The 13,352-nt window shown below is 43.4% G+C and overlaps 1 protein-coding gene across 2 annotated transcripts in view; it reads left to right on the forward strand.

Annotated features, from left to right (window-relative positions):
• Positions 1-13,352, forward strand: part of LOC141165319 (RING finger protein 112-like) — a 231,376-nt gene that overhangs the window by 199,389 nt on the left and 18,635 nt on the right. For both annotated transcript variants that reach the window (XM_073650918.1, XM_073650917.1), the window contains exons 11-12: positions 3,926-3,979; positions 7,417-7,491. In XM_073650918.1, coding sequence (XP_073507019.1) covers positions 3,926-3,979; positions 7,417-7,491 — 129 coding nt within the window. The remainder of the gene's footprint in view (positions 1-3,925; positions 3,980-7,416; positions 7,492-13,352) is intronic.

The raw sequence follows: 13,352 nt of genomic DNA on the forward strand, positions 1-13,352 counted from the left end.
ACACTTAAAATAGATCACTCTGTTTGTAATGACTCTATATAATATGAGTTTCATTTTTTGAACTGAAATAAATTAACTTTTTGATGTTATTGTAATTTTGTGAGATGCACCTGTGTATATGTGTGTGTATGTATATAGATAGATAGATAGATAGGTGGATATAGTTAGATAGATAGATGGATATAGTTATATAGTAATTTTTTTACATTTGAAAAATTACAAAAAGGAAAATGGGCTGATGCAAAAGTTTGGGCACCCTTGTGTGCTCAGATTACTTTGACCAAGGTTTCAGACCTTAATTAGCCTGTTAGGGTTATGGCTTGTTCACTATCATCGTTAGGAAAAGCCAGGTGATGCAAATTTCCCAGCTGTATAAAATCCCAGCCTCCTCTAACCTTGTGCCAAAAAACAACTGTCATGGGTATTTCTAAGCAGCTGCCTAGCACTCTGAAAATGAAAATGGTGGAGGCCCACAAAGCAGGAAAAGGCTATAAGAAGATAGCAAAGCGTTTTCAAGTTGCCCTTTCCTCGGTTCGAAATGTAATTAAGAAATGGCAGTTACCACAGTGGAGGTCAAAATAAGGTCTGGAAGACCTAGCAAAATTTCAGTGAGAGCTGCTCATAGCATTGCTAAAGAGGCAAATCAGAATCCCTACTTGACTGCAAAAGACCTTCAGAAAGATTTAGCATTCTCTGGACAGTCTCTGGAGTTGTAGTACATTGTTCTACTGTTCAGAGACAACTGCATAAATATGGCCTTCATGGAAGAGTCATCAAAAGAAAACCTCTACTGCGTCCTCACCATAAAATTCAGCGTTGGACATATGCAAAAGAACATATAAACAATCCATTTTGGAAATAAGTCCTGTGGAGAAAAAAGGGCACAGAACATCTCGCCAACCATGAAGCATGGTGGTGGATCAATCATGCTTTGAATAGTGTTACAGCCAATGGCACTAAGAACATTTCACGGGTAGAAGGAAGAATGGATTCAATGAAATTTCAAAAAAACTCTTGATGCAAACATAACACCATCTGTAAGCTGAAGTTGAAAAAAAGATGGCTTGTACAAATGGATAATGATTAATGATGAGTGAGTATGTTCTGTTAACCCTTTTGGCGAGCATGCTCGGGTGAACACCAAGTATCTTCAGCGTGCTCGTGCTTCCCGTGTGCATGATTTCCGACTGTTTGACAGCTTTAATACATGTGAGGAATGCCTGTTTCTTTGGCATTCCTCACATGTATTAAAGCTGTCAAACAGTCGCAAATCATGCACACGGGAGTGATTCAAACATAACAATGAGCATGCTGAAGATACTCGGTGTTCGCCCGAGCATGCTCGTATATATCGAGTAACGAGCATGCTCGCTCATCACTAATAATGATCCTAAACACAAGTCAAAATCCACAATAGACAACCTCAAAAGACACAAGTGGAAGGTTTTACAATGGCCCTCACTGTCCCCTCATCTGGACATCATTGAAAATCTGTGGCTAGACCTCAAAATAGCAGTGCATGCTTTGATGACCCAGGAATCTCACAGAGCTGGAAGAATTTTCCAAGGAAGAATGGATGAAAATCCCTCAAACAAGAATTGACAGACTCACAGTGAACATAATGGTATATACACTTCCAATTCCAATACATGGAATACATATATAAAATATATATATATATACCCCGTACGGTCACTGCCAGCTCCACAATAACAAAAAGAATTACTATCTGCGACCACCAATCGTTTATACAGGCCGATTGGTCACCTGTTACAGATAGCGTATGGCTTCATGGGTATGGTTTAAAGAGCAATAGGAACAGAGCTATTATATTTTATATTTAAAAGGGTTGTCCAGGACTTTTATAAATATGCCAATGTGTTTTAATGATAAATAGAAGCTTCTTTCTAATTACCTACTGGTGCTGTTTCTGCCTGTGAGCGGCACTATCGGTGGCTGCTCACAGGCATCACGTGACCCCCCCCCCTGACGTCACGTCAAGTGAGGCGTGACTCAGCGCTGGGGTCCCCGCGGTGGCTGCTGGGTTGTGGGCGGGGTTATTCTCCGCGTCACACCCAGCATCCACTGCGCGCTTTCCCAATGAATGGGGACAGGGAGAGTGCGCGGTGGATGCCGGGTGTGATGCGGGGGTAACCCCGCCCACAACCCAGCCGCCACCGGTGGAACGCGGAAGAGGGACCCTCGGCTGCAGCCTGGACTTGTTGTGACGTCAGTGGATGTCAAAGCCGGCTGCAGCCGGGAATCACGTGCTGCCTGTGAGCGGCCACCGATAGCGCCGCTCACAGGAAGAAACAGCACCAGGAGGTAATTAGAAAGAAGCTTCTATTTATCATTAAAACACATTGGCAGATTTTTAAAAGTACTGGACAATCCCTTTAATCCAGAAAGATAGGATGTGTTTATAAAAATTATATATAGATGATACAAAATAGGAACAAAACAAGACGATATATACAATTACATAAAACAAAAAGAAAACTACTAAACCTGTGTCACGAAAATGGCTCAGAGCTTAGGGGAGGGAAGCACTCCGATTAGGAAAATGGAACAGTCTCACAGCAAACTATGTTTTTCCAGTTTAATAAAGACCCAAACCCAAATACTGCTTTTTATTAGCTCAAGGTATACGCCCACATACTTCCTCTTGATGAGCTCATGTGGGGGCTGATCGTGGGATATGTTGGGTCTGTTATAATTTTATGAGCTCCCCCACTTACAGGATATCTTTGACCCTGGAGGTTCCTGGCTATAGATATTGTCGTCATATTTGGACAATGGAGGCAAAAAGTGAAAAATCCTTTGAACCAAGGATGCTCCTTCGTAGGAACAAAGAAAGCCCCTGCACTTCTCCTCCTCTGTGTAAACAGATCTCAAGAGCATTGTTTTTTCCCCAGCAGATATCCTTTTTTAATCACGTGTCCATGGCAGGAGGTCACTGCTTCAAAGGAGATGATGTGTCAAATCTTCTCCCTCATTTCCCTTGTTATAATTAGTTTTCGACCTTCCCTAGCCACAATTAATCCAAGATGTTCAATGTGAAGAGGGGTTATATGTCCCCTCTCTGGAGATGTCTGTATGGATTTACATTTTTTCTCTAGGACATATATAATTATTTTATCTAGTAAATGTTGCTAGTCTAAGGAATTTGAGGAGAAAAAGGAGATGGACGTTTCTGATTGACTGTGCTGCTGGAAAGAATTTTGATCCAGTTGGATAAACATGTAGAAGGGCTGAGCTGCTGGAGTAAATGAATTCTTCAGATGATGATGGGAAAGAGGTTTTTTATTCACAACGCGTTTCAACCGGTGTCTTTATCAAGTGAAAAAAACAAATGTGGAAAGAAGTCATTCCACTCTGTATTAGAACTTGATAGTAACTTTATTACATGTTTCACGTTCGTACTGAACTCTTTAAAAAAAAAAAAAAAAATAGACTAAATATATTTTTTTCTTCTACAAGTCTCCTGAACTTGGCGTTTTCTCTTTTGTTTCTTCTCCTCTTCATTCCAGAGATTTGGCCTTCTCTTTCCCGTTTCTTCCCCTCTATAGTGTTTTTTTAGCCAAGTAGGCATTATCCTCAAGTTCTCTGTGTGGGTGTATTATTGAAGACCAAGCCTAGTTGGTTAACAAGACTAAATTTATATACAGAGAAAAGGGAGCAATATTACATGAATAGAGAGGAACAGGAAGAAAAAGAAAAACAATGCTGGATATAGGAGCACTGTGACATTTCCACCAGATAAATAATACATTTTTATGGCAAGTGACAGTTCCTCTTTACGGGGTTGTATATTTCACAGACTTGTTTTAGGACCTTCTCACTCATGGAACATTAGGAATTTGTTTGTAAAAATGATATAGTTTAAGAATTTAAAATACCATTAATTCTGTGTTCTTTTTTTCAGGAGTTTTTACCCTACATTAATGAACTGAAGTGCAATATCTCCTATCCCTCAGAGGTGAGGAAAATTTATATACGAATATGTATATACATTGGGAAAAATAAGTGTTTGATACACTGCTGATTTTGCAAGTTTTCCCACCTGCAAAGAATGGAGAGGTCTGTAATTTTTATCGTAGATACACTTCAACTGTGAGAGACTGAATCTAAAAAATGCAGAAAATCCAATTGTATGATTTTTACATAATGAATTTGCATTTTATTGCATGAAATAAGTATTTGCTACAATAGAAAAACAGAACTTAATATTTGGTACAGAAACATTTGTTTGCAATTACAGAGGTCAGACGTTTCCTGCAGTTCTTGACCAAGATTGCACACACAACAGCAAGGATTTTGGCCCACTCCTCCATACAGATCTTCTCCAGATCTTTCAGGTTTCGGGGCTATCGCTGGGCAACATCGAGTTTCAGCTCCCTCCAAAGACTTTCTTTTAGGTTCAGGTCTAGAGACTGGCTAGGTCACTCCAGGACCTTGAAATGCTTCTTACATAGCCATTCCTTAGTTGCCCTGGCTGTGTGTTTTGGGTCATTGTCATGCTGGAAGATCCAGGCACGTCCCATCTTCAATGCTCTTACTGAGGGAAGGAGGTTGTTAGCCAAAATCTCATGATACATGACCCCATTCATCCTCCTTTCAATACAGAGCATTTGTCATGTCCCCTTTGCAGAAAAGCTCCCCCAAAGTATGATGTTTCCCCCACCATGCTTCACGGTTGGGATGGTGTTCTTGGGGTTGTACTCATCCTTCTTCTTCCTCCAAACACGGCGAGTGGGGTTGATACCAAAAAGTTCTATTTTGTTCTCACCTGACCACATGACCTTCTCCCATGCCTCCTCTGGATCATCTAGATGGTAATTGGCGAACTTCAAACGGGCCTGGACATGTGCTGGCATGAGTAGGGGAACCTTGCGTGCCCTGCAGGATTTTAATCCATGATGGCGTAGTTTGTTACTAACAGTAATGTTTGAGACTGTGTTCCCAGCCCTCTTCAGGTCATTGACCAGGTCCTCCCGTGTAGTTCTAGACTGACTCCTGACCTTTCTCAGAATGATCCTTATCCCATGAGGCGAGTTCTTGCATGGAGCCCCAGACCAAGGAAGATTAACAGTCATCTTGTGTTTTTTCCATTTTCTAGTAATTGTGCCAAAAGTTGTTGCCTTCTCACCAAGCTGCTTGCCTATTATCCTGTATCTAATCCCAGCCTTGTGCAGGTCTACAATTTTGTCCCTGGTGTCCTTAGACAGCTCTTTGGCCTTGGCCATGATGGAGAAGTTGGAGCGTGATTGAGTATATGGACAGGCGTCTTTTATACAGGTAATGAGTTCAAACAGGTGCAATTAATACAGGTAATGAGTGCAGAGTAGGAGGGCTTATTAAAGAAAAACTAAAAGGTCTGTGAGAGCCAGAATTCTTGCTGGTTGGTAGGTGATCAAATACTTATTTTGTGCAATAAAATGCAAATTAATTATTTAAAATTCCTACAATGTGATTTTCTGGTTTTTCTTTTTAGATTCTGTCTCTCACAGGTGAAGTGTACCTACTATAATAATTACAGACCTCTCCAATCTTTGTAGGTGGGAAAACTTGCAAATTCAGCAGTGTATCAAATACTTATTTTCTCCACTGTATGTGTCTTTTATATCATTCAGCAAATTTATTTGCAAGAAATATAAACATTTTATTAGTGACCATTACATTATCCTCTACATTACACTGCTTTTGTTTACGTTGAGTAACTCTGTTGTTACTCACCTGACTCTGCTCCAGGGCCGGACCCTTCTCTCTTACCCTGTGGACATCGCCTTTTGATGCGATCCACACTGAGTTCTAAAAGTTGCCTGGAGATCTCCAGTGATATCAACACCCAAAGCCTTTTAACCCCTTCGCAATATGGCTATTTTCCGTTTTTGCATTTTCGTTTTTCCTCTCCTTCCAATGTAAGGGCTTGTTTTTAGGGAACGAGTTGTTGTTTTGAATAACATCATTAATTTTATCATGTGATGTACTGAAAAGCGGGGAAAAATTCCAAAGTGCGTCAAAATTGCAAAAATATGTATTTTTTTCATTTAAAGTGTTCACTATACTGTAAAAATTACTTAGAATTATGATTTTCCAGGTCAGTACTAATACGGCAATACCAAACATGCATAGTTTTTTTTTACTGTTGTGAAAAAAAATCAGAAATTTGTAAAAAAATAAATAAAATTTTGCATGTGTCTCCATTTTCTGAGACCCGTAACATTCTCAATTTTTGGTCAATGGAGCTGTGTGATGGCTTATTTAATCTAGCCCTCCGCTGACGTTTTTATTAATACCATTTTTGGTTCGATATGATGTTTTGATCGCCTCTTGTTGCATTTTTTTCCAATGTTGCGATGACTGAAAAACCGTAATTCTGGCATTTGGATTTTTTTTCTCATTACACCGTTCACAGATTGGGTAAATTAATTTAATATTTAGATAGATTGGACTTTTACGGATGTGTATTTTTTTATTTTTAATGGGGGAAAATGGACTGATTTGAACTTCAAATATTTCTTAGTGCTCCTTATGGACTGTGTCCTGCCTGTCTTCTCTGCCGCCTAGTTACGTGAACTAGGAATATCACTGCTTTTGGCATTACCTGATGGAGAAAGGACCTGTTGGTTTTCTGCTCCACCGTTATATTCAGCTTTAGCTGACCTCAGGACACAGATAAAACTGAATCTGGGACATACCCTGGACCTACTGGGATGGTGGAACAGCTACCTAAATTTGTAAAAGTCCTTCTGTATCCAGGAGAGTTGGAAGATATGCAGATGAAGTCATTTTAGACATTTTTTTCGGCATGCACAAAAACATAGTCAACTACACTTTTGTGCACAGGAACATAGGCCATATGGAGTCCAAAGTGTCTCCATCAACCTCATTATAGTCAATAGGTCCAGGTTTTGGAGTTGAAGATGGATAAATATGAACCGATTTTCCAAAATGGGGTAACTTGTGGGGGGTTTCTGCTGTTTTGGTACCTTGGGGGCTCTGCAAATTCAACATGGAGTCTGCAATCTATTCCAGGCAATTTTGCACTCTAAAAATCAAATAGTGCTCCTTCCTTTCCATGCCCTGCCGTGTGCCAAAACAGCAGTTTCTGACCAAATATGTGGTATCAGTTTACTCAGGAAAATTGCACTAACACTGTGCAGCAAAAGCAAGATGTTAGACCCAGAATAACTGGAATATGTGGAAGCATTCCAGAGTTATTAACATATAAAGTGACCCATCAGATTTAAAACATTTAGCCTGGTCAGAAGGTGAAAACTGTCTTTGATGGGTTTATAAAAAAAATTATAACATTAGGTGGAAAATATTATAGTAAAAAGTGGTGGCTGTTGAGTCAGATAAAATTCTTTTACACGGCATTGTGATATGTTTGCCAATTTATTGTCCCTTCAGATGTTGATCGCGAAAGAAAATCTGGAGACCATGCAAAAAATAAAGGATGAATTTCAAGATTTTCTCCGGAACTGGGTAAGTTGTTGAAAGTAGTGACCACCTTCCCATCTGCTCCATAATAGAGAAGGGTATTATTATCCTTCAGGCATTTTCCCCTCTCTTGTTTGTTAACATTACATAACCTATAGGAAAGGGAGATTGGGCTATCTTGAGCCTGCACCTGGCCAGCGTTCTTAAGTTACTAAGATTGGAAAGGCACAATTGCATCAAGAAATATTTGTGCTTCCTTGGGTGTCACTGTACATGCCACAAAAATGGGCTTTAGAGTGACCATAACATTTGCCATTGAGCTCTAGTACCTGTCAACAATCTTTGGCTGCTCAATACATCTAAAAAATCAGTGGAACACCCCAGATTGGTGATTATTTATATTTAAAGCACCATTGATTACATGGTGATGTAAACGTAAAAAGGGGTTTACATACAAAATATGAATATAGATTACAGTGAATAAACTAAATGACAGACTGGTACAGAGGAGAGAGGACCCTGCCCTTGTGGACTTACAGTATTCAGGATAACGGGGAAGGAGACAGTAGGTTGGAGGTTGCGGCAGCTCCTGTGGTGGTGAGGTGGCATCGGGGTCATTGCAGGCTGTAAGCTTTCTTGAAGAGATTGGTTTTCAAGTTCCGTCTGAAAGTTCCAAATGTGGAGGAATTGAAAAGTTGGGGCACAGAATTTCAGAAGATGGGAGATACTAGGTTGAAGTCTTGGAGGAGAGTTGGTGAAGCATGTACAAGTGTGGGGGAGAGAAAGAGGTCTTAGGAGGACCAGAGATTACGTGTGGTAAAATATCCAGGGATTAGATATATGGAGGAGAGAGATTATGGATGGCTTTGTGAGTCAATGTTAGTAGTTTGAACTGGATACACTGGGGAATTGGGAGCCAGTGAAGGGATTTACAGAGGGTAAGTAGTGTGGTAGTAAAGGAGTAGTGAGGAAAAAGGTGGATTAACCGGGTAGCAGAGTTAAAGATGGACTGGAAAGGTGCAAGACTGGTAGCAGGAAGGCCACAGAGGAGGATATTGCAGTAGTCAGGAGATGATGAGGGCATGCACTAGCATTTTAGTAGATTCCTGATTGATTAAGGAACAGATTCTGGAAATATTTTTGAGTTGGAGGCTGCAGGAGGTTGTAAGTACTTGGATGTATGGTTTGAAGGACAAGGCAGAGTCGAGTAAGTGTCATCAGCATATAGATGGTACTGGAAGCTATGGGACTTTATGATTTGTCCCAGGCCAAAAGTATAAATGTAAGTATAAGTGGAGGCTGGGATGAGGAGGTAATATGGGAATCGTAGATGGTAAATGTGCAGTTATTTAGGTAGGAAGAGATCCAGATAAGGGCAAGGTCTTTGTCACCAAGCAAAGAGAGGATCTCTAGTAGGAGGTATTGGTTGAGTGTGTCGAAGGCAGAGGACAGTTCTAGAAGGAGTAGTATAGAAACTTATCTGTTAGCTTATCTGTTAGGTGGTAAGTCATTAGTTATTTTGGTTAGGGCAGTTTCAGTGGAGTGGTGGGGATAGAAGCCAGATTCTAGGCTGTCGAAGAGCGAGTTAGAAAGGTGGGAGGAAAGCTCATTGTGGAAGTGTTGTTCGAGGAGTTTGGAGTCAAAAGGCAGCAGTGATATGGGATGATAGCTGGATGTACAAGTTGGGTCAAGAGATGGATTCTTCAGGATAAGTGTGATTGTGGCATGTTTGAAAGTAGAAGGGAAGGTACCAGAAGTTCATGATAAATTGAAGAGATCTGTTAGGGCTGGGATAAGCATGGTGGTGAGGTTGGGGAGGAGGTGGTATGGGATCGGGTCAAGCGCACAAGTGGTGAGGTGTGATTTGGAGAGAAGATGAGTAAGCTTTCTTTCAGTGATGGTGGAGAGGAAGGTTATGGTGGAAGGGCATTGGTCTGTTATACGGAGAGGTTGTAGCGGTTGATTAGTAAAGACTTGCCTGATTTGTCGATCCTGTTTTTGAAATGTGTGGCAAAGTCTTCTGCAGAGATGAGGGAGGTTGAAGGATGGCAGTAGTGGGTGGAAGGAGGAGTTAAAAGTGTTGAATAACTGTTTGGGGTTGTGGTACAAAGATGATATGAGGGTAGTGAAGTAGTCCTGTTTAGCAGAGATGAGGTCCATCTTGAATGTGAGGGTTGCTTGTTTGAATGTTAAGGTTGTGTGATCCTGGGGTAAGCAGGTAATCAGAATGCAACTACAGAGACACAGGCTGAACAACTGTCTAATTCTTTTATTTAACAGATTAATATGAATTAGGGTAATTGTAGAAGGGGGATTGTACAGAAACTATATTCACAATATCAGATATTAAAGCAAACAGTAATTCACACAGCAGAATGAAATATCGATCAACGCACTGCAAGGAATATATTTGAGTTCAGGGGCTTATAGTCCACTATTTTCCCAGGAGGAAAGGGAAGAACTAAATAGTGAATTACTATACTCATCAGAAGGCGGTATTCGGAGGCCTTGGCAGTTCCCTGGCCCTGTCATAAACCATGGTCCAGCCTCCCTAAGAATGTTTATCCACTCCTGCTGCACCACTCTGGCGTCTGATGGTTCCTGTCTGACTCTTGCCCTCCCTCTGCCCGCACCCGGTACCGTATGTCCCTGTCGGCAGTGACGGTCCGTCTCACACTTCTTCTCAAGCACGGATCTCTGGCCCGGGGTCTCCGAAAATTTCTACGACCCTCTGCCGCTAACATGCGTGTCCAAGAACTATGTCGCCGAAGTCTGCGCCTGCACTGCTGACCTGCGTCACTCAGATAGAAGACCTTGACGGGCGTTGGTCAGGTATTCGGGGCTTGACCGTTGATGTCTGGGCTGTGAACCTTGACTGGCGTTTGTCGTCTGGGCTGTGTGGATGAATGCAACTGCCGACCGCGATGATGATCTGTTTTAGTTTTGGCGCGCTTGCTTTTTATCTTCTGGGCTGGCCTCTCTGACGTCACCCGACCCGGAGCACTGACTAATCTCGTCCCCTCTGCAACTTCTCTCCTCTGCATTAGTTCCACAGGGTTTTGTCTCCTTACACTGGCATGAAGTGCGAGATCCCACAACCCTCCGTGTCCACTCCCGCTGTCAAAGAGCAAGATCTTGCTAGACCTTGCTCTTTGCAGCTAACCGAGCACTACTGTGTACCCTACTAAGCTGTTACCGAATGGTAATACACGGCAGTACTGGGTTAGTGCAAAGAGCGAGATCTCATGATGTTGGTATCGTCAATCTGAGGTGTGTCGGTCATCTTCCTCCTTTACATCCCCCCCAAAAACGACAGACACCATGGCTTGGGTGCAATTTTGCTGCAGTGGCCTTTATTAACGCATGGTTAAGAGGCATTGTGTATTCTAGACATAAAGACGCGTTAAGATCCTTGAAGCTAAGAAGAGGTCTGGTGATCTCAATGACACAATTCCACTTGCTCCCAGCCGCCCATCACCAGTCCAGGAGCACCGATGACCCTCCCCCGCCCCGTGGGGGAATGGTTCAAGCGGTTTTAAACTGCCACACCCGGGATTCGACCTCCTTTTGTCAAAGTCCCACCAATCACTAGACCCCCAAGCCACATGTAGTCCTGTGGACACTCCCATACCAATTTAGAAACCAACTTCAAGGACCCTAAACTCGCCACCATGAGACTATTTGACACCTTAAGCACTCGAGACCCCCCCTCACACGGCACCAGTATATTTGGGGGGGTGAGGGTGCAGCCTACATGCACGACTTTTGTTACTACTTGCTATATCCTGCTCCCCCTTTATCCCTCTAAACCCCTGCCCTTGGGATGCTGAGTTGCTTTCGTCTCGCCTCATGTCTGCTCGTGACACCTCCAGTGGACGTAGATGTTGCCTATTATCTCGACCAGCAACGGGGAACCAAAATGGAAGACAATATCGATATTAGAACACGAACAAACAGATTCATTGCAAGTTAACTGTTGCCTCTGGTCTCACGTATGATAAAAAATGTTTTGATTCCCACCTCCCTATGCGTTTGATGGTCTCCGTGCTTAGACCGCATGCCGCCGCCTCTGTAGCGGCCCCTATCCTGAAAGAGTGAGGGCAAAACTGAGCGAATCCAGTCCCACCTACTTTAGACTTTTTTTTTTCTTTTTAAATGCCGGTGAATTGGTATCTTGATAGAAATGTGCTATCCTCGTGACATAATAGGGGACAGCTTGAATCCACCCCAAGCCTCTTGAAACGCACACAGGTTTTTAAAGGGCACATTTCTGATCCCCGCACCGCTCCCAACCACACTTTCTTCCCTTTTCCCAGCTGGTCCGTTTTAGAATGCCTTAACCAAAATTCCAATTGCCAACACATCCCTTGCTAGTACCCCCCCACTTTTTTTGGATGGGGCTATGAGCTCGCTAACTCGTAGAGCCCCGAAAAAAGCCAGGGAGAAAGCTAGCTGGAAGAGTGTTACCGCATACTCTGAGCTGCAGATTTCTAGCAGTTCTCTTCCCATATGTTCCAGAAGTTTAAACGACACTGGGCGCCGACCATCCCTCTGCACCTGCCCCCGGCGAAACCCTTTTACCGCTTGTTTCACTAAGGGATTCTTCGTCGGGTCTCTAAGTCCCCTGGACCTAAAACCAAATCCCATACCCGCGATCACCTGATTTACCTTGGCGACTGACCACCCCTCCCGAGTTCCTTCGCTTAACCATAGGAGCAGGAAGCCTACCTGATTGTCTTTGGACAAAGCATTACTTATTCCCATTTTTCGACCCTCCCACAGCCCCCAGGCAGTCTGATATGCCTTCCACGTGTTGATCTGTCTGATATGCCTTCCACGTGGTAAGGACGATGTAATTAAAGGTTGGGCTGCGTGAATGCCAATTTTCATAAGTGTTGAGGGCACTCGAGCCCCTTCTCCTCCTATTCTGGGCTGCGATCCCACTGAAAACGAGAAAGGGCGTTAGCGATCAAATTTTTTCTCGCCTGGTATGGTGAGGTCATTATACAGGCATTTATCAATTACCATTCCAATACCAGCTGCCTTAAAACCCTTATTGCTGGCGGGGAAGAGGCCAACAATCTATTAACTGCCATTACTACACCCACCCATGTTGTCGCAGCGGAAACAAATCCGTTTATTGCGCAGCTGCTAGCCCCACAGTGTTACCGCTACCTTGATTGGGAAAATTTCGAGCAACGCTATATATATATTTTTTTTTACTAGCCCTGCCTCCTTCCAAATGTCGGGCCCTACCTTCGTGCACCATTGGCCACTGAAATAAGCGCCAAACTCTGTGCTACCTGCTGCGTCTGTGAAACAGTTCTAAATCGACATTGTCAATCATCTTCTCCTTTATCAATGAACTTCCATTATACCGTTCTAAAAATGTGGCCCACACCGTCAAGTCCTCTCTATGATCTTTTGTCAGTCTGATGTAGTGATGTGGTTCCCTCACCCCTGCCAACCTTCGGAAGAAGATGCATCCCATGGCTATCACCCTACATTCGAAGCTCAGCGTGCTTGAACCGCAGAAATGGCTCTAACACAAGAGGGTGCACCTCTGGCAACAGGATCCAGCCTAGCTAAATAGTAGGCCCATAGGCGGATTATAATGAGGGCAATCCGGGCTACCGCCCGGGGCCTCGGGTCTCCAGGGGGGCTATGGCCGGATTGCCCTCATTATATGTGTGGCCGCGCGGCACATACCGGCAGACAGTGGCGTGGGGGGGCCCCGGACCACTCCCCCAGCAGCGGCCGCCGCTACTTCTTCTACGGCCGGGCCAGCACTGCAGCAGTTAACTTCCCTGTGCTGGCCCGGCCGCGTCACTGCTAGGAGACACGGCCCTGTGCGCGGCCGTGTCTCCTAGCTGTGACGTCACGCCGTGCGCGCCCGGCCTGCACTG

This window comes from Phyllobates terribilis, unplaced genomic scaffold (assembly GCF_046119375.1).
Source record: "Phyllobates terribilis strain yellow unplaced genomic scaffold, ASM4611937v1 Scaffold_11__3_contigs__length_659146591, whole genome shotgun sequence".
Taxonomy (NCBI): domain Eukaryota; kingdom Metazoa; phylum Chordata; class Amphibia; order Anura; family Dendrobatidae; genus Phyllobates; species Phyllobates terribilis.